The sequence below is a fragment of the Pomacea canaliculata genome, linkage group LG3 (genome assembly GCF_003073045.1).
Source record: "Pomacea canaliculata isolate SZHN2017 linkage group LG3, ASM307304v1, whole genome shotgun sequence".
In the NCBI taxonomy this organism is placed as follows: Eukaryota; Metazoa; Mollusca; class Gastropoda; order Architaenioglossa; family Ampullariidae; genus Pomacea; species Pomacea canaliculata.
In genome coordinates this window covers 31,685,260-31,710,678 of record NC_037592.1, presented here as the reverse complement: position 1 = coordinate 31,710,678, position 25,419 = coordinate 31,685,260, and the positions used below count along the sequence as shown (strand labels likewise).

Sequence of the window (25,419 nt, the reverse complement as noted above, 5' to 3'; positions counted from 1 at the left end):
GACTCTGATTTTAGGGCCTTGCATATTTTCAGCTTTTTTCTTTGCTGCAATATTTACAAGAAAACAGTTTTCGTCCATGGAACTTTTTATAAAAATTTGTAAATTTAGCAGCAAGTGCTAACACTCTTGCAATTGCACTTCATAGTGTTTGTCATACGAAAATTATCGTTATGCTCTAGGAAGGTATCCACCTTCATAGCATTTATTTTTTTAAACAGTTTCAATATAAGAATTTAATGTGCCGACCTCTTTTAAAAACACAAGAAATTTAAAGACAAGCAAATTCATATAGAAAGATAGTTTTCTACTTAAACACAACTTTTTGTGTACAGCAAGTCTGGATACTTTAGCATCACAGACATAAAATATCGATCCCAAAGTCTTTGATAAAAGCATGAAAACAGATGAAAGCATTTTAGCAGTATAGTCGTGTCATTTAGAAGGGAAATGCTACTTTGTGTACGCAAAACAAACACATGTAAACAATGAAAATGAATATCCCTCACATAATCTCGTCAACAGAGTACATCCAACAGTTCCAACAAAATGTAAATCTTAACAGCACATCTGAAAACAGGTTCTGCAGGAGGCAAAGAGACTAGTGCCTCCCTCAAACACTGTTACAGAATGTCTAAGGACTAGTGTAGCTAACAAGAAATGTCACAGAGACACTAAGCACGACACCCAGGGTTTTGCAGTCTTACTTGAAGCGGCGTTCCCCTCACCCACCAGCCCTTGAGCAGATACACAGATTCTTTCCCTGTGGAACTGATGATGATTTCTGACATTTGACAGAATCTGTAAACAGTTTGGGGTGGGTGGGTGAGGTCTTGGGGGAGGGTCAAGTGGTTTTGGAATTTATTATAAGAGTACACGACCACACGCTCGAGGAACACACACAGTCTGCTTGTTATGCGTTTGAAGTTTAAAAATTGAAGTTTATTTAAAATGAATAGCCTGTCTCTTTTTAAGCTCCACTTCTATTCGAGGCGAGAAACAAGCCAAGTGCCCTCTTGTTTTGAAGTTTTAGGCGTAGCAACAACAAAATACAGAGACTGTTCCTACTGGAATCGCCGCTAGTTTTGTGCAAGCGGTGCAGCAACCTGTAAACTCTTGTCATCTTACAGTCTTTTCTTAAATGGATTGTAAAGTTCCTTGAGTGGCAGATCCTGGAGAAACATTATTATTAATATGGGACCCCGTTGTCTTAGTTTTCAAGAGAGAAACAGGGGCACACAATTGGTTGAGGGTGGGGGCGAAGGCACGAGTAGAGGGTGGGCAGGGCTGAAGTTGGTGATGGGCGTGGCCGCTGGCACAACAGCGCGTGCTCGATAGGGGGTTGGCACTGGAGGACGTAGGTACGAAGGAGGCGGTGTATAGGTGCGTGTAGATGTGTTGGTCATCTGGTCCTCCACAGCCTTGCTCGCTACTTCTTTCTCTGCAAGACAAAATGATGTGTTTATCAGCAGCCGAAAAAGTTTAGTTCTCGCCTTTATCTACAGGTGACTTACCTGACGAAGACTTCCCGCTGAGTTTATTGAAGAAGTCTATATGCAATCACATGCATGAGTGAGCGAATGAGTGTGTGCCTGCTTAGCATCAGAGAGCTGATAGGGTCTCATCAGGAACTTTAAACGTTTACCTCGCGACATATCGTGACCAGAAGTCAGAAGTCTCACCTTCATTCCTGGCTCTCTCCACGCTCGCCATCAAAGCTTCTCGTTCCAGACGTCTGTTGGTGTCACGAATCTGATCAGCCACGGCGCCGGCATTGTCGTTATAGTGGCGGTCGTAAGTGGTGCGACTCCTGATGTCCAAGCATGTGGCATTAGAAGAGGGAACTAGAAGATAGAAGAGACATATGTCTGAACAACATTCTTTCAACAGAAGATGTACTGGAGCTCTCTGTATCCAGCAACTGTTCATTGGGTCAGTTTTTGGCTGACAACATATGCTTTATATTTTATAGTAACCACCACCAATAATTCGATCTTTTGCGGCATCTTGCTTACCTTTAATGATTCTCATTTTAGATGTAGGCCTAACCAAACCTCACCCTTGACCTAACAACGCAGCACACTCGCCCTTTGTCGGAAATTCCAGTCATATGGGTCGGTTAGGTAACTTCACCTCCTCAGGGGCTCATATATCGGGAGTTAGTTTGTCTGTCGGGGATAACTTAACCAGATGGTTACCGATCCATGTTACCTGTGGGTAAACTGCCAGCTATGCAGCCACTACCATTGACATAGGAATCTGGTCGCTGTTGTCTACATCACCTAGAGTACTACTTCGGGCTCTACAGTCGAGTGTATTAACTACCAGAAGCCTTCCGCTAAACCTTAAAACTAAGACAGAATAATAGCGGGAGGTACAGGAGCTAAGGCAGAAAGAGAGAGGTCTGTCGTAAGACGATGCGCTTGACTGGCCGTTAAACAGTTGCACTGCCTCACCGATGCCTTTGGACGCCATCCGTTGGCTGGCGCCGTACCGGGTGGTGGGTACCGCGTGCTCCGGCTGCTGCTGCGGTACTTGGTACGTGGAGCGCTGGAAGCTGTCCACAGAGTACTGTACCCGTTCCTTCCAGTCAGGGGGCAGATTGAAAGCGCTCTTCATCTGGTACCCTGTAATATCAGTGATGCGTGGAAATAAAATCTTGTGACCTGGACGGACAGGCAGGGTGCGTGTCGTTCTAGGTAAAGATGGACAAAGGGATGGGTGGATCTGAAGAGCTGGATGTTAGACTGGCAGACAGGCCCAACGAGTGACACCTGGTGTCTTTTTTTTCTTCTTTTCCTTTCTATTTTTTTTTTTTTTTTTTTTGCATTTTCCTTTTCTTCTTTAATACGAGATATAGAAGAAAGATTTACTAATGCCTTTGCTCCTCGATGATTTCATGATGGCAGACTCTCAGGGCTTATTTTTTAAAAAAACGTTTTATTTGCAACCACTGTGTATCTTCTGGCTAGTTAGCAACAGCAACTGGCGTGACATTTCTCCATGTTAAAAATTGACTATTTCTCTAAACGTGCATTTTAGTTCAGTCTTTTTACTTTTGTCATAATACGCGTGACATTTTAACTTTACGGGTTTTTTCCACAGAACATTGTAAAACTCGATTCCTGTGACTTCTTGTCTAAAAATAGTTATAATTATGATTATAGTGATTACAGGAAGGTAGTTTAAAGAGCAAAGGTAGCCCTGTCTGCGAGTGTAATTAATTTTAAATTATAAAACATGTCCGCCTCACCTTGGGGAATACCCTAAGTAGTCTGTCTTGATAGACAGAGCGACAAAGCCGCTTAGTCACCTGGTTCAGCTTCTCGTTGGTCACTTCTTCTGACCAGGGCGAAGGCGGCTGGAACCTCTGACCCTTTGAGGGTAATTTCCAGACAATGAAGGACTGCAGACAAAGAAAGACAAGGCTTGAGAAGAGAAAAAGCAGTTATAGCGGTAACAGTCTGCCCTGCCCTTCCCATTATCCGTCACGGTAACATGGTGGATGCTTTAGGTGTTGTACATCTCTATTCCAAGAATCCAATGTAGTACGGATCCTTTGAATTGTCGCAAAATAACACTACTCATCGTCACACTATAATGCATTTAGATTCATATAAGTACCCACTACCGCAGTTTCGTCCCCCTACTATCAGTTATATGACACACTGCAGTCTGACTAGCGCTCGTTCCAAAGAAGACCAACGACATTTTGAATGAAGCAGATAATGCACTGATAATAACTGAGGATCCAGTGACATACCTTAATGCCTCATGTTATTGTCCCCATGAACACTGTGCACGCAGCTCGCCTCCACAAGCGGCAATCAGTCAATCGATCGATCGATCACTATTGTCGCGTAATTCTGCTACTTTCAGATTGATCTCTCTTTTACGCTGGTAGTTCCTTTCCTCAGTTAAAATTTAATACAAAAAAAAAGGCTTTTGAAATGTACTCATTCACAGTATCCCGTACCGGAAGTTCCAAAGTCATATGTCTGAAAGCACTCGTTCTCTGTCATTGTCCTCTGACCCGCGACTGGCCAGTGCTAGACTCCACAATGGCGACAGCAGGCTTTCACGTGCAGTCTTACCTGAGGCGGATGGGGTTTGTTGTTCCTGTCGCCGGAGGCAGTGCCAGAACGAATCGGAGTGGCCGGACGCTGATTCTTTCTAAAAAACTCGTCCTGGTAGGTAGTGATGCTGCCAACAGGGGGCGCAGAGCGCGGTCCTGAGAATGCATGTGACGTCATTGGCCTGAAAATATAGGAGACGGTTCTCTAAATGCGAGAGTCCGGGACTGTAGAGAGATGAAACATTTACCTTATAACTCCCTTCTACATTCAGTGAAGCTATATTACTGTGTTTATTACTGTGTTACTGTGTTGTGTTACTGTATTACTGTATTACTGTATTGCTGCAGACCAGACGCATCTATGTTATGAGAATGTTGAGGTGAGTTCTTCGCTGATAGCACAGCTGTTCTTTAAGCAAGTGCACATTCTTGTGAACACACTCAGTGAGCGACACTCGCACACAAGCCAACACATTAACGTACAACTAAACTACACAGTTACACAACCTTACGCCGTGACGAACATGAAAGCATGGATGAAGATGGTGAGTTGAGGAGTGAGTTTATCTACATGAAGAAGGTATTTCTGAAATGTTTGGGAGTAGGGGAACCTTGTTGGAAGTTTCCAACGTTGTCACAATGGGAATCTGTCTCATCTTGTGGATGTACTTATCAGGTCGACGAGACTGCCTTGGGTGACAGGGTGACGAAGAGATGAACTTCACTACTATGGTAGCACACTGTAACGATTGTGTCATCATTGCCACTCCATCGTCATATACCATGAGCCTCCCCGGAACCATATAATCGATCCTCATTTCGTTTTTGGACAATCAACCATTTTATATGCGTTCTTCTCTTTCGGCGCGTGCGTGAGCATGTGTGCGTGCTTGAATTAGGGAGAGTAGCTGGAGCAAGCTTTACTGCACAACTCTGTTTATCTGCAACTCAGTGTAGTTTAAAAAAATCCCGCTTTAAAACAAAAAGACAAATAAAACACAGTGTGCAATAATATCAATTACTTAGTCTTCCACAGTCAGAACCCACTTTTGTACGGCGTATGTTCTACATAGTCAGAAAGGCGTTCGACCGGTTCCATTTCTAAGCCGTTGAGCGTATGCTGGCAACACCAAGAGCTGTGTTCCCCGGATGCAAGATAATGAAACCTATCGCGGTGAATATGGAGAGGGACAGATAGTGGAAACTGAACACCATGTAACAGCATGTCTAGTGAAGCCATGTACACGTCATGCTTGAAATTCTCCAACAATACCGCCACACCGTGCGCGGGTCGGTGCCGTCTGCAGATTGTATGAAATAAAAGGCGCTACCTGGTGGAGTCATGATTGTTTTGTCCTCCAATAAACCCAATAAATCCCTCTCAGGTGAATCCACGCTTTGCTGGGCTTTTGTGAGCTACCTAACTCGTATGATATTTTATGTTCTAAAATCGTTGTTGAGTTTTGGACTGCTATTGCTGTCTTCTCTTTAAAAAAAAAAAAAAGTGCCTCAGAATGTGTGTAAGAAGCCGAGTCAGTTCTGCAAGCCCTACTCGTCTCCCTTTTCCCCTCTATGTGTTTGTGTGAGAGAGAAAGAGAAATAGAAACGATGTTCCAATCAAAGTGTTCACCTGGCAAGCCTGCAGAATGTTTTAAAAGTACAAAGTATTACGAATACTGCTCTGTTGATTTTGCTGAAACATTCTGGCCGCTTAACGAATGAACATCAACATTAGTTAAATTACTCAGCCAATAATACTAAGAGTAAGATATTGCAATTTTTAAACGCTTTGTGTTATGATTAGGCAAAAGCTGAAAAGCAAGTATTCGTAATGCCGGCCAGAATATGCATATCTTCTTGTTTAATATGTTGAGACAGAAAAGTTCTGGTTAAGGAAACCTTGCCAGGTTTTACTGTAAAACTTTTTTTGTTTCTAAGTTATGAAGATTTACGCAGAGTGGAACCAGTACACGATTAAAATGAAAGAGCTGACCTTAATGCCCTGACATCTGGATCGGGTCGTGGTACATACTCTCGTGCATAGGTGGTCTCATAAGGCTTGGTCAGGCAATGTTTGTCAGACATACCTGCAACAGGTGAGGCAATGTTTTTCAGACAAACCTGCCACAGGCAGATGAAACGTGTTGCTGATAGCTAGGTGAACAACAACAACACATACACACACACAAGCACGCATGCACAGATAGATGAAAAACAAATCATTTTGAAGAAAAAGGAAAAAACTTTGATAAAGAAGACAGCTGCATGATCTGCCGAGTCTAGCTCCCCAACAGTTAACAGCAGGTGCTATCATCTGTAACTTTTACAAACGATGGAGCCGGGTTGTTTCTCGGGAACACTAGCCGTATTATCCCCCACTTGCAGACGCCCTATAGAAGCATGATAACTGAATAGTAACTAGTCAATGCAACCTCGGCCTCCCGAGAAGCTGAGAAAGAAAGAGTTTGTTATTTAGTGTTTGTGTCTTTTATTATAAGGTCCTTGGTTTTTGTTCTGCATGCCTACCCATTGCCCACACAAGTCGAAAGAAAATCGCTTATTCTTCTCAGCACGCTTCGGAGTAAGGCAAGTACCCCGCAAAGGGCTTTTGTTTGGTCTGGTAGAGCAACATGACTGAGTTCCCTTCATAAAATGTTCTCACGGGCTCCACAGGGATATCCTACCATAGTAGTCTGCTACTTCTCATTCCTCATCAGTGGACCAGTTTATTAATTTCTGCATTCTCTCTACACGTCGGGCTTACACCGAGACGGACAATGTGCTTTCAACAGATTTTATTTATTTTTTTGCCGAATAAAGATTATTTAGCGGCATTAAGCAGGATCTTTCAAAGGAAATCCCGTATATTGTAATAAAATACAGAAAAGTTCGTCTTTGAATACAGGCAATGTCAGGTATTAAACAAACAAAAATCGCGTAAAAAATATACATTTTTAGCACTATTAATTTTCCTGTGGAGAAGAAAGCCACTTTTTTCTTGCTGAAACATAGTGTGACCATCTTTTAGTTTCTAGTGCCCCCTTAAGTTTTCACCACGTATTTTTAAACTCGAATAACTTAATAATGGCTTCTTCCTCATAGATATGGATAAGATGTTCTCTCACTTCATAATCGCTTGTTCTCCAAAATATTTGTTATTCATATCCATTGACTTCATAAAAAGCCGTACTTACATAATCGCATTTAAAAAAATTTAAACCACTTGCGTTTTTATCCTATTTTTAATTAGCTCAGTTGCTTTTATGGCTTTGCGTTCGTCGGTCCGATCGTGTATTTGTCTCAATGCCGTGCCGTGTCAACGACGACAGATTAGATAGACAGACAGACTCACTGACAGGATGTGTGGTGTTCTGTCTGAAACTCACCAAGTTCAGGCATTGCTGTTTTAGGTCTCCGTACTAGAAAATCGTCTCTCCTTACTTCCTGGCCGGTTTTTAAAGATGCTAATAACTCCAAGCACTTTGCTTGATCCCTTCGATCTGCTTTGTCGTAATACTGTTCAAGCGTTCTGGCAAAACTTTCAGTCAGCACATCGTCACCAAGCTGAAAAACAGAAGACGAAAGATACAGAGCTTTCGACAAGAAAGCCATATTATCACATTCGTTTGGAACGCATTCTGGTTGAAGAAAACGACTCACCCGAGTCTCATATTTGCCGTTAAGGCCCATGTTGAAATCTGTCGTCTGCCCGAAAGGCCCTTCGACGAGCGTCGCCATGTTTCGTTAGTCCGTGACCCCGGATCAGCGTTTCTGATTGACTGCGCTGTTAGTCACATGACTTGAAACAGCAACCGGGAGCGTTGTCACGTGACGCCTAGGCGGTTGTTAAGGACGCCCCGTCAGCCACCCTGCAGTGCAGCTTTGCTTGTCGTTGATCGACACGGCGCATAAAAGCTGCATTTGTCAAAGCTTATTCACAGAGAACAGTTCACCCCCTTTCACTTGATAATGTTACCCGTGTATGGCGGACATATTTACTCTCCTAAATAGTCGCGATAAGGTACGCCTGAGTTGACAAGAGTCACGCTGTGTAAGATTACCTCGACACAGCTCGTGAATTCTACCAAAGACAAAAAGCCATCTTTCTCAAGAAAATTCTTCTAGTATCGAAAATTGGATGATATGAATGCTTTCAAAATGTTAGCCAACCCTTCTCAGACTCTGTGTCAGAGGCATTTTTGAAATGTCTGCAATTCTGCGGGATAATAGACAAAGTTCTATCGGAAGAATTCCATTTTATGACTGCGCGCTATCCACCGTGAATGAAGGGGTGACAACAAGCTTTTGATAGAAATTAGTGAAGGGTGGAAAAAGACTGAAAAGTTACCAAGAGGGAAATGCTAAAGTTATGCTTTGTTGACATGACTTTCATTTTTTCATTTCTCTCTCTCTTTTTTTTTTTTGGAGGGGGGCTCGATGTACCGTCCTCGTTCTCAAATACATGCTTCACTTTGCTCGTACTCCGCTTATGGAGTGGCGTACTCCAGAGTTCACGCAGGAAAAAAAAAACCAAAAAAAAAAAGGATGAAACGGGTGTTGCTCATATCATGTTCTTTCATAACTGAAGATCACCGACTAGATGGAAACGGAATGGTAAAGAATAAGTTCACTCTAAATGTTCCAAACAACAGAACTTTTTTCCTGAATTGTTCCATAACATTAAGTGCTTCAAATATCGATGAAGTTTTACTGTAGGTATATGACACGAGAGAGAGAGAGAGAGAGAGAGGGAGGGAGATTGAGAGAATCAATAGCCAACATAGTCAAGAGATAGTCGATAAATCAATATTTCTGTTAGCTCAAGTAACTGAACTGCATGACAAAAAAAAAAAAAAAAAATTTCTTCGTGCAAACTTCACGTCGAATAAACTTGCCATGCTTGCACGCTGTATATCAAGGTAAGAACGTTTTCTTTGTTCGACCTCTGACTGCTGGCTTCATATTAAGAAACACCTCTCTCGCACATAATGAACAGAAGAAGGGCCTAGTGACGATGCTGGGGTATGTTAGGTTCTAGCTCGAAAAGCAGGTTGATCAAGAGGAAGCAAGTTACTTCGATGGAAAAAAACCCATCCCAGAAGCATATGTGTTAAAGAAGTGTGCGACATAAATATTGCACCCATGTTTTGTCTGGAAGATGCATTTCTGGCTGGCTTTCCGCAACATTGAACACTCTAATGTACTGTAAACCAGTTGCGTAATAAACGCACACGCTATAAACAAATATGCAGTTTTGAAAATAACAAGGTTAGTGCCAGTAAGTTTATTTATTTTCCTTGTCATAACTGCGTTGTTCTAGAAGAGACAAAGAAAAAAAATCTCCGACTTCGACTTTGCACTTTTGCATCTCTCGCTTGGAAGAGAAGAGTATTAATCAAGGTGGTATTATCTTTTAGCAAGTTCCCCAACATGAAATGTATTGCTGACCTTTCTTACTGAATTCGAGCTGTATATCCTTGTTATTTTTGTGTAGTCAATAGTCAGTATAGTCTTCTGTGACCTTTGAATGAAATGCAAACACATTTCTGGTTCATGCAGAAAATGAGTCAGGAGGTACCAGGCTAAATATCGAGAACAACAACAGCCCTTGCCCCACGAACTTCATTTTCTTGCCATCAATCAGGCCTTGTCCAAAAAAGAAAAAAAAAGTAGGCTCATATTTCAGGCAAAGGGTGTAGTAGCCATTCAGCGTATCAATGCAGGTATTGATCAGCACACCATGATATCCTGGCCCTAAACACCAGCCGCCAGGGTTAGGGTTAGCCTCGCGACGCAGGAGGAAGTGACTGAAGAACGATGCAAGCTGAAGGCTTAATGATGAAGCATGTTTATCGAAATGTGAAGATGGTGAATGAAACAGGCTTCTGGTGTGTGTGTTGTGATGTGCGGAGAACTACCAGTGATCTTTATAGACAGTGCACCGAGTTAGAGGTGTGTGTGGGGGGAGCATAGTTGCCACCATTCCTAAATGTACCCTACAATAATAATTTAAAGTTAACTTACAGTTGCAAAGAGAAGCCTGGCATGAGCTCTAGGTTTTTCCAAATGTTCCTATAGAGTGTTTAGCATAAACAGATTAGAATTATTTACAATTCTTCTAATTCAATCGGAAAACTGCAGCGGGTCAAGAAATTTATCAATACCAGTCATAATCTCCCTCCTTAAAATTTGTTTTCAAGTGTTTTCAGGTTGTGACATAAAAGCGACTGGTCTGAATAACACAAATAATAAGATTTGCAAATCTGAGAACCCATCATAATGAAAAATAAAAACAAACAAAAATCAAAACAAAACAAAAACGAAAAACTTACCTAAACTTGGGTAACTGGTTGTCCAAACACGTCATCTAAACGACCCTAAGAGCAACAAGGAAGCACACATGATAACAGACAGCTACTCAAATATCATCTTATCATTTGTAAAATAATGGTAAGTCCAGATATTAAAAAAAAAAGATGACAGCTTTCAAAGTTTGTAGTTCCGCACAAAACTGTAGGAAACGACCATGATTTTGTTTCACACTGACAGTCTGCTGGCGAGAGATATTACATTTGTATTTGGTATACTTCAGAACATTCATATAGCTGTCCAATATAGCTCTCTCTCTCTCTACCCCCAGAAAAAAACAAAGGAAAACAAAAGAAACTCCGATATTGTAGTCCTTTCGAAAAATGTATTTGTATAGTTAGTGTTAAGAGGGGTAGGGCCAGTGGGGTGAAAGAACATTGTTGCTATTATGTCGAAAGGTAAAGACCAAAATTAAAATGCGTTGTTAACGGTTTTATGTAACTACTGATATAACTTCAAAAAATATTTCAGTGAAGATACACAGAACAAATGCTGTTAAAAAATGATGTACTTGTCTGCTTTGCTGTTTAAAAAAAAATTATTACGTGAAGAATAAAGAGTAGTGTTCACTTACTTCCCACATCACCATCATCTCCATCGGGCCAAACAGCAAGCTTCTCCTAGACTCTCTTCCTCTTGTCAGCATCAGGACCTGGTGAGGGTCTGGGGAGACAGCCACTTCTCTGTCAGTGGGCCAACTGGTCGAGCAGCAGGTTCGGTGGGAACTCTTCAAAGGCGAGAAATCAATGCGACAGACAAGTGTCATCTTGCTGTGCCGCGGAAAAGAGTTAATGTTACACTGTAATCGATGTTGTGATTGACACACTGCAGCCTGTCAACAAATACTATCCTCATGGAAACATCATTTGACAGCGTATGGAGGACGGTCAAACCATCCGTGACCACAACTACAAGAGGGGTCTGCTTGGAGACGGGAAACATTTCTGATTGGAGCTGAAGGAGAGGGGGGAAAAAATAAAGGAGTGTACAAAAAGATAAAATGGGAAACATCGATTTAGCTTTTAAGTACTAGTAGCAGGAACACTGTTTTTAAGCAGTTCATTTTACTTCAATGCGGTTAGAAGAATTTTAAACATGGGACAAAGTGAGAGAAAATAAAGCTCTCTTTGAGAGATATGGAGTAATGAAATTTATAATTAAAAAAAATTACTGTATCGGAAAGGAAAGCATGAAGCAAAGAAGAAGACTTATGACACTGCAACATCTGAAATGATGAGAAGTATATGACAATAAGAGTGAAACTAGAGGATGGTGAAACAAGGGGTAAATAAGGGATGAAACAGAGAGAACCCATGTTTAAAAGACGATACGCTCATAAACATTTGAACCGTCAAAAAGAAAGAAAAATGTGGCGCAGTCCATGCTTTATAACTGTCAATAAGGAAGGTGAAACGATTTGCACCTACAGCTTCAATATTAAACCTCATTCTTTGGACACCATAGAGATGGAATAAAGGTCCGGCCACAAAGGTATGAATAAAGAACTCGCAGGAGCTCTGAGTACAGGTAGGACAGGTCAGCGGCCGTAACATATGTGTGGAACGAAAAATAAATAATGAAGACTTTCCCAAAGAAGACATAAATAATGAGAAGAGAACTTAAAGTCTTTGTACCCGGAAGCAGTAAAGCTTGACGAATGACGCATCGGAACGGTAGATCGGTAAAAAGCTGGGAAGAAAGATGGGTGCCAGGGGGCGGGGGCGGGGGCTGGGAGGGGAGCAAGAGCGCCGGGGATCGAGCTGGAGAAACAAAAGCTCGATAACTGGCAAGCGTTCAGTCTCCAGAGACATTAAACCAACGCTCCATACGTAGGGTGCGTGTTTTTGTTTTTGTTTGCCTGACAGCAGACAGTGGAAGAAAGTCGCCATCTGAATGAGGTAGGCGTTAAGGTCAGCTGGAAGTGTAACATCAGTACGAGCGATAAATGAACTGGCGACGATATATATACCTGTACTGTACCGGACATACCGCATGCAATAAATCTTTGTCCTGCACTGGCGACACACCCTTAATGTTTCCCCCACCCCCACCCCGTTTTTCTGGGCTCAGAGAGAGAGAGAACGTGCATGTGCCTGTTTAACTGTTGATCCAAACACAAAAGAAATAAAAATCTGCGCTAAAGCTCAGATTTGATATCTTGTTTAAAAACATCAGCACTGCGAGGGTTAATGTGTATTTCCCATTCTCGACAATATCCTTCTGATATTTCATCGATTCTTTGTTTAAACTTGATAATTACGTCGCAAGTAATGGTAGAAGCCAGCCTCCATTGTTCTGTTGGGTTTCTGTGCATGCCTATCCATAATTCCTTAAGAGATTATTTTGTTTAAAAAGTTCATTTACCGTTGATGTTTTGACTAGCTCTGAAGCATTCTTTCATTTGGATATTTTCATGAACTCGCTCACAGTCATTTTCTGCCTACAAAATCTCTAGTCTTCTCAGAAGTAGTAAAAATCAGTAAAGCCTTCAAGATGATCAAATCAAGGACGTGGATATTAGTTCGTGGATCAAATTATACCCTGGTCTTCACAGAGCACACACCTTGTGCATGATTAACCAGCCCAAAAGAGATCACAGGACTGCTTCTAACACAGCAGCGATGTAAGTCATATATGAAAAAATATAGCAATCAAGGAACTAATATTGTAATTTCTCTATATAACTTTTCAAGTTACTCATAAGCAGTTAAGATAATCCTGTCATGATTTTACTAATGCACAGTTAAAGAAGACAGGGAGATTTATGTCATTTTGATGATTTTTGAGCGTTTACTAACCAGAGATGAACAAGATGCATTACTAGGCATATCTATAATTTCTCCCCGAAACCATTTAGATTCTAAAATGAAACCACTGCAAAAAAAAAAAAAGGAAAGCAAACAAACTCAGTAATCACTGTGATGAGACACAAATGCATGATTTTTAAAAATTTTGTCAAGTCAAAACAATTGTTCATATCCCTGCAGCATAAATTGTTTACAAAGACAAAATGCTTATAGGAATGTTTCAGATAAAAAAATATCAAAATTATCAAACAAATGATAAAAGCAGGACAAATGGAGACCTTTTCACACCGTAGCATCACAGCATCATGTTAACTATATCTGGTTGGTTGGTTGATGTACCAATCAGGTGTCATAGCTTGTAAGGAGAGCAGCCTAGATTACTTCTGTCTCCTGGTGTTGTCTCAACATCATTATTAAAACAGATCACATAATACACTAAATATAGTCTGAACCAACAAATGTCTGTCAAAAAGGGAATATTCCATGGTTCCTGTTCCAAATAACTAAACAAGTATGAATTATCTGAATCTCTCCAAAATTAAATCAATTATTACAGTTCACCTGAGAAAACTTCTCAAAACCATCAAGCACTGTTGCTATTAACAGAAGCTTAATGTTTAGGTTTAAAAATACCATTTTAATAATAATAATGAGGATTAATATAGTTTATTATATCTCTTTCCAAAGGTTTGCTCATAGCGCTTTACACAAATCATACATAAACTAAATCATCAACCACACAACCATTTTTGCATATAACAGACCTCTCACTTCTACAACATATACAAAGTAAATACAGACACATGTTATGCATGTATATTTGGATGTATAGGTGATTGATCGAAGAGACATAGCTATTTGTCTGCAATGAATTTTTTGTGTGTGAACTCCATAAGATATCTGGAAAGGTAGGTGTGTAAAAATATTCATTATTATTCAATGTGGCTGCTTTACATCTGCAGCCACTCCAACTGATCCTGTAAATGGCAGTGGTGCACTTTGCTTGATCTGACTTGAAAAAAGAGCACTTATTACAACAATGGATCACAATGACAATCTTTAAAACAAAAGGCACTTGTGAATTATTCTCCAAATACTTACATTTTGTTTGCCCTGTTTTCATCTTGCATTAAAACAAAAGCACACATTCTCTTTGATTTTACTGCATGAGTTCAGCTTGATTGGTTATCTATATTTGGCCAGCATTGTTTGTAAGCACAACATATACATTTGATCACACTCTCATGCAGGTCACAAAAGTCAAGTAACAAACTTTGTCCCACACATTCTTCAGCATTTGTCATATTCTTCAAGTTGGCTAAACAAATGTACATCTCATGGTGGGACTCCAGTTGCAGTACACTTGTCTGAATAACATTAATAACTGAATTGTCTCTAAGGAATGAAGTATTTTGGTGTGTTCATGTGAAATCCATGGAAAGGAAAACTACCATGACCTCTGTGATGCTTCCCAAATCTGAAAGATAAAAAAGTAACAAGTTAACACAAACTCACCTAACAAAGTAATTATAAGATCACATTCACACGTTTTTCTCTAATACTACTTTATAAATATAAACATAAAAATAGTCATAAACATATAATAATAACGAACAATTTATATAGCACAGAATCCCACTCATATAGGAACATGAACTCAGTGCTTGATACAAAAAGTTAATTTGCAGTACGTGAAGAAACAGAAAGATGGGCAGAAATGAAGATGCAGTACAAAAGACAGTAAAGACACAATGGTAACAGTAATAAAAGACCAAAAAAAAATTGAACAAAAGAGCATTGGCAGGACAGATTAATCAAGAGATATATGAAAGGAGTTAAGGAGAAAAAACATGGAATGTGTTTAAGAATAGCGCTCACAGAAAACAATGTGTTTTAATGCACATTTAAAAGACTTAATGGTTGATAAAGGCTGGATATAAAAGGGAAAATAGTTTTATTGGTTTGCTGCACAACAGCTAAAAAGTTGATGAGAATGTGGCAGATGGCACTAATCTTATGAAGCTTACACTAGAGTAAGTCAGACTGACAGATGACTGCAACTTGTTTCTTAAGGGCCATGTAAGCAGTGATGGTAAGGCCAAGATTCCTAACAGATAGCACAACAGGGATGTTGGCCTCACCAACACTGATGTTCCTGGGTAGTCAGATAGTAATAATAATAATGAACATTGATATAGCACTCTTCTAATGGTTTACTCAGAGTGCTTACAGAAATGATATACAGACTGATCCAAGTAAACTGCATCTGCTTTTATCACAGATTAATATTGACACTGTAGATCTGAACTACTAACTGTAGAACTTTAAATCCTGAACATCTTATTTGAGACTAGATGCTACACTCCTGGATTTTATATTTTAAACTATTGCTGAATTGATTTGGTGCCCCTGCAGTGGAAATTTCTTCCATGCTATCATTTTCTGCAGAGGATTATACCAGTGTTTCAACCATTCTTAGAGTACTAAGCTAAAACAGTCTATGAAAGCATTTGGATTTATAATGAAAGATGATGAATGGTTGAAAGTCTTGAAAGTATTATTTTGGTGGATTTGCACTGCTTCCCTTCCGATGGCTTGTGAACTCATTAAGGTTTTTCAAACGGGGCATTCTGCAGGCAACCCTATAAGCAGCTTTAAAAAAAAAAAGAAAAGAAAAAGAAAAATTTCTACTTATTAGATCTGGTCTTTGACTTAAACTGTGGTGGGGGGTTCTATATTCATATGAATTGGCATAAAGCTGGGAATAACTTCTGGCTACAGCACTTTCGTCCCATATGGCATTCTATGGACAACAATTTTGCATGTCATGTTGCATGCATTGATGTATCATTTGTATGTGTGTGTTTGTAAAGTGCCATGAGTTTGCCCATAGGGCACATGGACAACTAATGCATGCATGCCCACATGCACACCAACATATAAATGACAAAAATATGCAAAATGTATGCTAAGCACTCACACAGGGTTAAACTGCACACTGCTGTCCACATGTCGAGAGTCAGTGATCATCTTTTCATTGTCCTTGTAGTCTCTGAGATTCTTCGGAATCTGGAATCGACCTAGCTGTAACTCGGTGTCACTGAGTCCACCATGTGAAATGCGGGCATAACCCAGGCTGCAGTGCACAAGACACAAATTAGCTGTTTGTCTTAAGCTTATTAATTTTATTTTAAACAAATTTGTAATGAATTTTTTACCGCATTTTATTCATACATTATGTCAGAAATTTAAATTAAATGCACATTTTAAAAAGTAGCGAAAAAGAGCATCACAGTATAAATCACAGTCTCAGTAGCAATTGTATCATCATTGTTTGCCTTCACTTTGACTGCTGGTTGGGTGGAATAGACACTACCATCTGACAAGCACATAATCACTGCTTTATATGAGGTAAACACTTGTGTTATGTAAGGTAACACCTATGTCAGAAGATTAGTAATGCTCTCGACACTTGATGAGCAGCCTTTCCAGCAGAAGTCCATGATAATTTGATAGCCAAAACACTGTTAGCATTCTTTGTGGAAAGAAGTATCCTAAATGAGAATTATTCCTCACCGTATAAGACCCCTGTACATGATATATTCACACCACCGTTCCCGGTCTGTACTATCAATGTCCTTCATTTTGCCGGTGTTTATGAGATGAGTATAGTCCCGACTTCCTGGAGCTGATGTTATGTAGCCCATGAATACAACTGGGTTTTTGCTATATAAACAAAGTGTACAAAAAGTATAAATACATACAGGGAGTACTCTCTATAGACATGGCAGCACATGCATACATAGGGTACTCACTACAGGTATTGCTAACACCTGCATATCATATAAACATCTCCTGACAGCACTCCATTGTCACTAATACAGACACTTACCTTGCCTTCAGCTGGTCTGCCAAGAATGAAGCCTGAAGCTGCCTGTCTAGGTTGTCGCGATCATTGCCCATGTGGGTCACCACAAAATCCACGGCCTGTCCTGAGATGTTGATGGTGGCTGTAATAGCTGGTGCAAGCTCCCCTGAGAAAAGTAGCGTGAGTGAAGTCAGTATTTTATATACAGCATCTTGCTCAGTAAAAAAATAAGAAAGTTGATGACAAACAATCCTTTAACTACTGCTTCCAAAAGCTACTATCAATACATTATTAAAAAAATTCATTAACTTCATTTTTTTTTTCAAATCCACTGTATTTAAGAAATGTCAAAACCAGATAATGTAATCATAACATTAAATTTTAAAGTGCAGCATAATTTATAGACATGTATAAACTGTTATTCGTTGTACAACCTTTTTTTCACAGCAAATATTCACCTTCTGGAGATGGCAACAGGTGGTGAACAGAGCTTATAATCGGGTACTTGGACAAGATGAGGTTCCTAGAAGACAGCAACATGTCTCGAGTTTAGGTGTTGATGTAATAATTACCTCCCATGGTTACCATATTCAATTTCTGTCAGTTGTGCTAGGGTACACACAGACACTACTTTGCACCAAAGTCTCTCAGTCATGTTAGAATAAATGCACCACCCATGCACCCACGCCTCTACACTTTTTCAAAAGTATGATTTTAAAAAAGTCTGTAGCAAAGCAAACCGGAAGGAAACAAACAAACATGAGCAAGAAATCTATGAACATCTTTAAAAAGCATCATACCCCCATGTGTGATCTCTCGTGGAAGGACCAAAGTCAACATACATTCCCAGTCGTTCACCAAGCCACATGCCAAGATCATTGTTACCAAGAAATGGTTTAGATGCATCACTTTCCAGCAAGGTAATCACATCAGCTCCTGAAAAAAAAAGTGATTATTTGATATTCAATTTACAGCATCCGTTTGCATACTCTCTCTCTCTTTTTATCTGTTGAGATTTTAAGGACTAGTTAATAATTCACAAGCCTCAAACCATTACCTGTATTGTTTAAGAACTCTGCAGATCTTTCCAAACTAGGCCATCCTTTGTTGTCATACCCAAAGTGATAAGTCCAAATAGCTGATGAGAATATTTGTGGATCAGCCTGATAAAAAGACAAGAAAAATTTCATTGACATCCATATGCATACTTTGTGGTATCATGTGAAAAGTTATTTTAAGAACATGAATATTCTGTAAAAAATGGGTGGAAACTCACCCCAGTTGGTGGGTTTATGTTTAAAAAAAAGTGTGGATGTGTGTGTGAGAAGGAAAAAAAGATGATCCACTTACAATACCTAAGCTTAAAGGAAGCGAGAAATGTCTTTGAATAACACAATCTTTCTCTGAACACTGAAAAGTGATCATGTAATAAGAAATGGGATCGGTGGGTGGGAACTTACTAAGGCATAAGGGATGAAAAAATTTGCATGGCAGCTCTTGGAAAAGGGCACAGAATAAGACAACTCACTGTGGCTTTTTAAAAAATAACTGAATAGGATGAGATGATGTTTGTACATTATAAAATTTTTTTAAATCCTGAAACTATAAGTGTAGTAATGTTTGGGGTTTCTTTTAAAAAAGTGATGGTCTATTATGTGGAAAATGACAATGTCCATTTGAGATGTGTCTGTTATTTAGTTCTATCTTCTTCCAAACTATTTCTGCCCATTGAGAGGATTGTCTGTCCTGGTTCAGCTTTAATCTTGAGCTCTTGAGCATGCTATTTTTTTTCTGCATGTGGCACAATTTTACAAAAAGGGCTGGCTGCATTGCCATGATCTAGCCTTCGTAATTGGCTTGGCGTAAAACACCAGAACCCTCACCCAATGGCCAATGAGATCTGTCTTAGACTAAGGCCACCTTGCCCTTCAATCTAAGAGGTTCTATCAGATACAAAGTTTTTTAAAATCAACTACCTTTTTGGGAGGCAGCATTTCAGGACCATTCAGTCTGGAGCCAAATCTGTGAAGGCCAATCACAGCAATCAACAGAAGCACTGAAAAAAAGTAATAAAATTTTTGAAAAAAAAAAACCTACAAAAAAATTAATATCGTCTAGCTCACCCTAGTGTTTTTTCATTATTCATACGTTTATTTACTGTGACACTAAGGAAAAAAAATATTTGATTATGTAACTAATGACTTCAATTATTTATTCAAACTGTCTATCTGAGAAACAATAAGAAAAATGATAAAATAATATATTCCTTTATATATGCATTGCACTGAAAAATAAAACTGAAATCAAATATTACTAGCTTTGTGAAGTCCAGTAGGCATCTGGACTTTCTGCACCACACTAAAGCAGGTGAAGTCTTCACGAATTTTACCTCCTGTAACAGCCCCATACAAATAAGGAAAAAAATACAAAAGGCTCCTGATTTATATATGCTCAGCATTAGCGTGGGAATGGCAAAGCCTACCTTTCCTTAATGCTTTTTAATCTTCTGTACTCAAAATGTAGAGCTGTAATAATCCCTTCAGACAAATATACCCAATTATTGCCACAAAAGTTCCCAGTCTGTTGTTTGAGCTCATTCACATTTCTTCAATGTTTAAAACCTGCTAGAATTTAAAAAATGCACAAGAAACAGTAGAACTGGAACCAACATAATTTGTGCATTTTAGGTAATTTATCTATTTTTGGATCTTCAAAACAATCATATATCAATGCTGAAATCTGTGTGGTTAAAAATGATGATTATATTCTTACCTGATTTGAGCCCCAGCAAAATGCAGAACATAACAAAAGCAACAAGCCAGTCTGTGTGTTCACGTGTGTAGACACCACCTGGGACAAAATTGTATGCTACAGTCCAGACAGAGAACAGCATCTCAGCAATGTAGACAAAGTTAGCAAGGGCCAGAGTACAGCCAGGAGGGCAAGCTGACACTTGGTTGATCATGGATGGCCAAATGGATAGCGTATATATTCCCAGCAACAGACCTCCTGGAAAAAGGCAAAAGAGAAGAAAATTACCAGAGGGATTGGGAAGTGGTATTTTATGAAAATGACTCCAAATAAAGCCACAATACAGCAAAGCAGTCTAACCTGGGACACACACAATCCCATCTGTTGGGTATAACAGTTGCATCACACCACCAATGCACAATAGATTCTATTCAACCTTTTTTTGAGCCTAAAATCAGAAGTTTAAAGGGTTTGAACACAGTAACAAAGCAGACATTTTGAAGCTTAAAAAATCTCTTCAGTCAATGATTCATAAATTGTATAAACATATTTTTATTTATTTTAGTCTCTCGTTCCAACATACACTTACATTTACATGAATGCAATGATTTTCTCATCATTTTACATGCACGCATATGCTTTGGGGTTTGGTTTTTTTTTTTTCTGCTTATTAACACTCCCCCCCCCCACTTCACCACACACACACACACAGATAGCAAGCAAGAAAGAAAACTAGGTGCTATTAGATGATACCTTTACTGAACTTTAAGAATTATATTCATTAAGTGTAAAAAGGTTATCGCCAAACATGATTTACTCAGGCCCAGCTTTTTATGAGGGCAGTCCTCATCACCTCTCCCTTGCTGTCTTACCTTCCCCAATCTTCTATAGTCTGGTACTCATTCTTAACAGCTGGGTTACTGGAGGAAAACTTCACTGTCACTAACTATTAAACTGGTGTGCCTCCAGATTCAGAACTCTAATCCCTCAGTGCTCTAACCACTCAACTGTCTGCTTCCTTAAAGTGTATGTCATAAGACGTATGTACCTATGTAACCTTGCCATATAGGGAGGTACAGCAAAGCACCAAAAGCTCCCACACCAAACATCCACCACATCATACTTCTGCCCAGTTTGGAATCTGTGCGATAAAAATTCCAACCACAAGACTAATAATCACTGGGCCACTGAAACAAAGCACAACAGTGTATTAGGTCTGGATGATTAATTACAAATTACTGATGTGGCAAGCTATTGTTTAATAATCAACACAAATAATGTCATCTGAAAGTAATTTTGCACTAGGATTAGTGTCCAAATTCTTACTGTAAACTTTTTATTCTTTTACATGCTGGTAGAAAACTTAGAATTTGCACAGCTTCAAAGTCTTTGCATAACAGCAGCTTGTTTTCCTGTAAAATTATGTAATAATCTCAGCTTTTACCTACCCCCAAAGTTCTGGCTGGGGACCAGCGTGTGGATATCCCTTGACAACCCAACGTGCAATGAGTGACACTTCTCCAAAGACCCAATGAGTGAGGAACAGCAGGCTGCCAAAGCCAAGGGCTGCTAACGGCCAGTATGGCCGATCTGCAGCTGGCAGGCGTGTTGCTTTTTTTTCTATTACATCTCCATCTGAGCACAGCAATCAGTGAACAAGTGGCATAGGTAATGGTAAAAAAATGAAACACTTTTAAAGGACTTGTAGCTGATAATTAATACACATTATGCTACAGGGTAATGTTACACTAATGTGATAAATGTAAAACATAGCATAAAAACACAAAACAATTATATAAAAAAAAATTTAACAGTAGGATTAGAACTGAAAATTTAGACAAATATAGCTTGAGTCTCATGGCTAAGGAGCCTCAATCTTTCTGGACACCATCACACATTGGTACAACAATATCATCCACTGTCTTTATAGCAATTGTTTTTTCTTCCAGACTAGCCTTTCCACCTAGCACACACTTTTAGTCTTCATTATTTTCATAAACACAAATGTAAGGTAAACAGGTTACATTTTTAACAAATAGATAAGTTTTTGAGGCATACCATTCAAAATATGATCAATTGTGACAATGAATCCAAGGGCAATTACAAAGGAATTAGCCTTATCGTTCCACCATACTGGCACAAATGACACAAACCACACTCGGCTGCTTAGGAAGGCAAACAGACCCAGAATGAGACTCCAAAATGTGTTACACCTGTGAAAAAGGACCAAACACTGTAATCACTATTCAGCTGTCCTCAAATTATCCAAATGCACAAAGCACTTCAACAATTGGTCGAACGATATTTAAATTTGTTTCTTATAAAAATATGTCACTTTTACACTTTTACTTATATTGATTTTTTTTTTTAGGCCTTCATTTGCACAGAAATTTTGCAGGATAATTGACAAAACACTTTGTGTTTGTTCCCTCCCCACCCCTGCCACAAACGCACATTAGAATCAACTTCTGAAAGGACCAACTATTGCGTAATAATTGTTATCAAGCATATTCATACACAAAAACAGTCTTCCTGAAAAAAATGCAAACTGAGGAAGACTTACAATATGCTTGATGGAATAAATTTTGATGATGATGACCAAACTATTGACATGCACTTGTGGTTCACTAAATGCATTCAATAGTTTTTATTCAAAACTCACCTAATCCTCTGACTGGGACTGAACAAAGTGGCTGCAAGAACTAGCGATGACAATCCTGCACCAACTGCTAGAATGATTAATCTGGACAATGTAGATGGTGCTTGAAAGGAGGCTAAAGAAGCAACGGTCCCCAGCCGCATGACCCAAGGAACCAGTGATTCTGAACAAGTTGCAACATTCCTGGTATGACACAAATTATAGGAAGAAGCCAGATTGCTGCAAATGCTTCGTATCCTGAAATCTCAAGTTCATTTAGAGGATAGAACCAAATCATGGGTGCCAGTGCCTGGAATATGCTCCAGAAGATGTAGCCTGCAAAAATAAAAAATATTTTAAATAAAGATCAGGCGTTAATCTTTTATCTACTGCTCTTAGCAGCTTTATATCTAGCATACCCTCATTAAAACAAATATAGACTTTATTTTTAGTTCTTTGTTTCTTTTCCTGATTATAAGTCTCTTAGCACGATAGGCCACAATCGTGGCTTTGCCAGCAGAACACAATAGGCCATGATTGTTAATTTTCTTGGATTATTGCTGTTACCTGAGTGAAAGTCTGCAATTTTCATTTCTTTTATTGCAAAGTTCAAGTTCTATCCTTTCCAAAAATTTATAGGTTTCTTGGTTAATGTTTTACTTGAGAGCAGCACAGTATAAAAACAGAAACCTTCGGAAATCTTAAGAAATACGCCATTATTTTATTGTGTAATTATATTTTATGCCGTGCTAAGAGGGTTAAACATTGAAGAATGTGGAACCTTCCACATCACATTACTGACGTGTAAGTGCTTTTATATATACACACACACACATAAAACCAAAGCTTACAAGTTTTAAAACAAATTTGTAGAAAAATTGAATGTAAAACATTTTTTGCACAACTTTGAGATGGATCTGGACGCCATGACTCGTTTTACAAACGATAAAATTAAGAGGCTTGAATTAGACTGGGTTAGAGTTAGGGGGTTTTCCAGTTTATCCATAACATTCTGTCAGTGTGTAATGACTTTTCCCGATGCAAAATTGTTCCAAACTTTTAAACTAAATTCTTTAAACATTAAATGGTTTTTTAACATCAGTACTGTTTAAAATGTGAACGTAGACTGTAAAGTATTTCAAAAACCCCAAAAGTGGCCTTATACTAATGTAACAACAAACTAGAACAAGCCTTGAATGGTATCCCGTATCAAAGTTCGAGGGCCGGGTTTTTCATATCGATATTCTTTTTCTGACGATTTTTCTTTGCTGGTTTTTGATTTTCCTGGCACTCTCTTTGGGGGTTCTTTGGAGTCTTCCTTTTTGTTAGCCATTTTGAAACAAAACAGTTGCTTCCCTTTACAAGCGGAGCTTCAAACTACGGAAATGTATAAGTGGACTGCTGTCTGTCTGCCGAGACCAACGTTTAGCCTCTTGCAAAGTTCTCCACTGTAAGTCTCGGCGAGGCTAAACAATGAATTTGGGTAAACCGGAAGCGTTGTTTACACCTGCCTCGTTTGTCTACCAGCAGTCCAGTTCGTGCTCAAACAGCATTTATAGTCCGCATATGTTCGACGTCAAGATCATTACTAAATTGAATGGTCACGTCTGCTTTCTTTGGAGATGAAAAAAAAAAACCCCAGTTGATATTCTTTTCTCTACTCAAATAATGTACATGTAAAGGAGCAAACTAGTTCGCTTATCTAGTGCACATATGCCAAATGATCAACCTTTCTCGGGAAGGGTTGCTACGGACGCTGGGGCCATTTTCCCGGCCGTCGCTCTCATAAAAATGTTAAATATTTCTGGTCAACGTTGCTTTATATCCAAGGTGTGGCTGAATATTATTTTTATGCATGTAGCTAATAGCTGAAGTGTTTACTGAACTAAATTTTCTACAATCTACTTGGTAGTATATATTTGTAAATATACATATTTAAGTATTCACGTTTTCCCCACTTACACCCTGTCCAGCATTCAGAAAATATGCCATGTAAATTTAAAGATAAGAACATTTATTTGTTACTCTGAGTACCCAATTTTCAATGTTACATCGATCTCCTTTATCTTGTATAATTTGAAATAGTGCAACCATATAGATCTGACACCACCTACCCCCACCCCCCAATGCACACACACCTTTCCAGTCTATAATCATGGATATGTATAGGTGGATTGCTGCCTGTCTGCCGAGACCAACGCATAGCCTCTTGCGAAGTTCTCCGCTGTTAGTCTCAGTAAGCCTAAACAAAGAATATGACTAAACCTGAAGGTTTATAGTAGAATGCCTCATTTTAGTAATCTGAAATGTGAATAAACCAGAAGCTTTCTAGTATCATGCTTCGTTTTAGTAGTTAACTGGAAAAAAAATTGTCTGCCAGCAGTCCAGTAATACAAGTTTGTGCTATAATCATACATGGTGACCTACACTCTGACCACCCATCCCCTCCAACAAAAAATAAGAGAAACAAACATGGATATAAGTCTTTGTTATTCCTTTTCTGTATCATCTCTTCAGCCGTGGTAGTTATGCAGAACATTATTATTTTCAAACTTCATTTTGTAGATCCAGAAACTTATATCCTATATAAAAGTCCATGGTAGATCAGGACTAATGCAAGAGTAGACATACCCAGTGCTAACAGTTCATTAGTTGTCATATACAGCTTCAGATCTTTTAGTAATCATTAGCTGTATGTCACTCAGATCATATGTCCCTTGAATATTTGCAAACATCATTTTTATGTTAAATTTCTATCTGCCACCAAGTCAAGCTTAATGAGTAACTCTCCATGCAAGGTGAAATACACATACTCCTTTACTTGATGCATTCTTGATATCCTTTTACAACTTGATGTTGACAGTTCATTTCAAAACAATGGAACAGTCACAACTGACACAACTTAATGTGTCAT

The 25,419-nt window shown here is 39.1% G+C and overlaps 2 protein-coding genes across 2 annotated transcripts; both read right to left on the bottom strand.

The window, feature by feature from the left end:
* Window positions 1-33: 33 nt before the first annotated feature.
* On the bottom strand, window positions 34-8,176 carry LOC112560035 (testis-expressed protein 26-like). Its single transcript, XM_025231596.1, is given in 9 exon segments — window positions 34-1,438; window positions 1,680-1,841; window positions 2,454-2,624; window positions 3,251-3,263; window positions 3,266-3,403; window positions 4,092-4,254; window positions 6,066-6,159; window positions 7,459-7,636; window positions 7,733-8,176. Coding segments are annotated over 9 exon segments (1,221 nt in total). The 5' UTR covers window positions 7,811-8,176; the 3' UTR covers window positions 34-1,214.
* A 5,286-nt stretch (window positions 8,177-13,462) lies between these two features.
* Window positions 13,463-23,894, bottom strand: LOC112559618 (PGAP2-interacting protein-like). Its single transcript, XM_025230954.1, is given in 16 exon segments — window positions 13,463-14,725; window positions 16,229-16,384; window positions 16,825-16,974; window positions 17,141-17,282; window positions 17,575-17,639; window positions 17,917-18,052; window positions 18,174-18,279; window positions 19,093-19,172; window positions 19,431-19,508; window positions 19,889-20,125; window positions 20,916-20,992; window positions 21,316-21,502; window positions 21,926-22,080; window positions 22,530-22,671; window positions 22,674-22,841; window positions 23,697-23,894. Coding segments are annotated over 16 exon segments (2,103 nt in total). The 5' UTR covers window positions 23,839-23,894; the 3' UTR covers window positions 13,463-14,643.
* Between the last annotated feature and the right edge of the window lie 1,525 nt (window positions 23,895-25,419).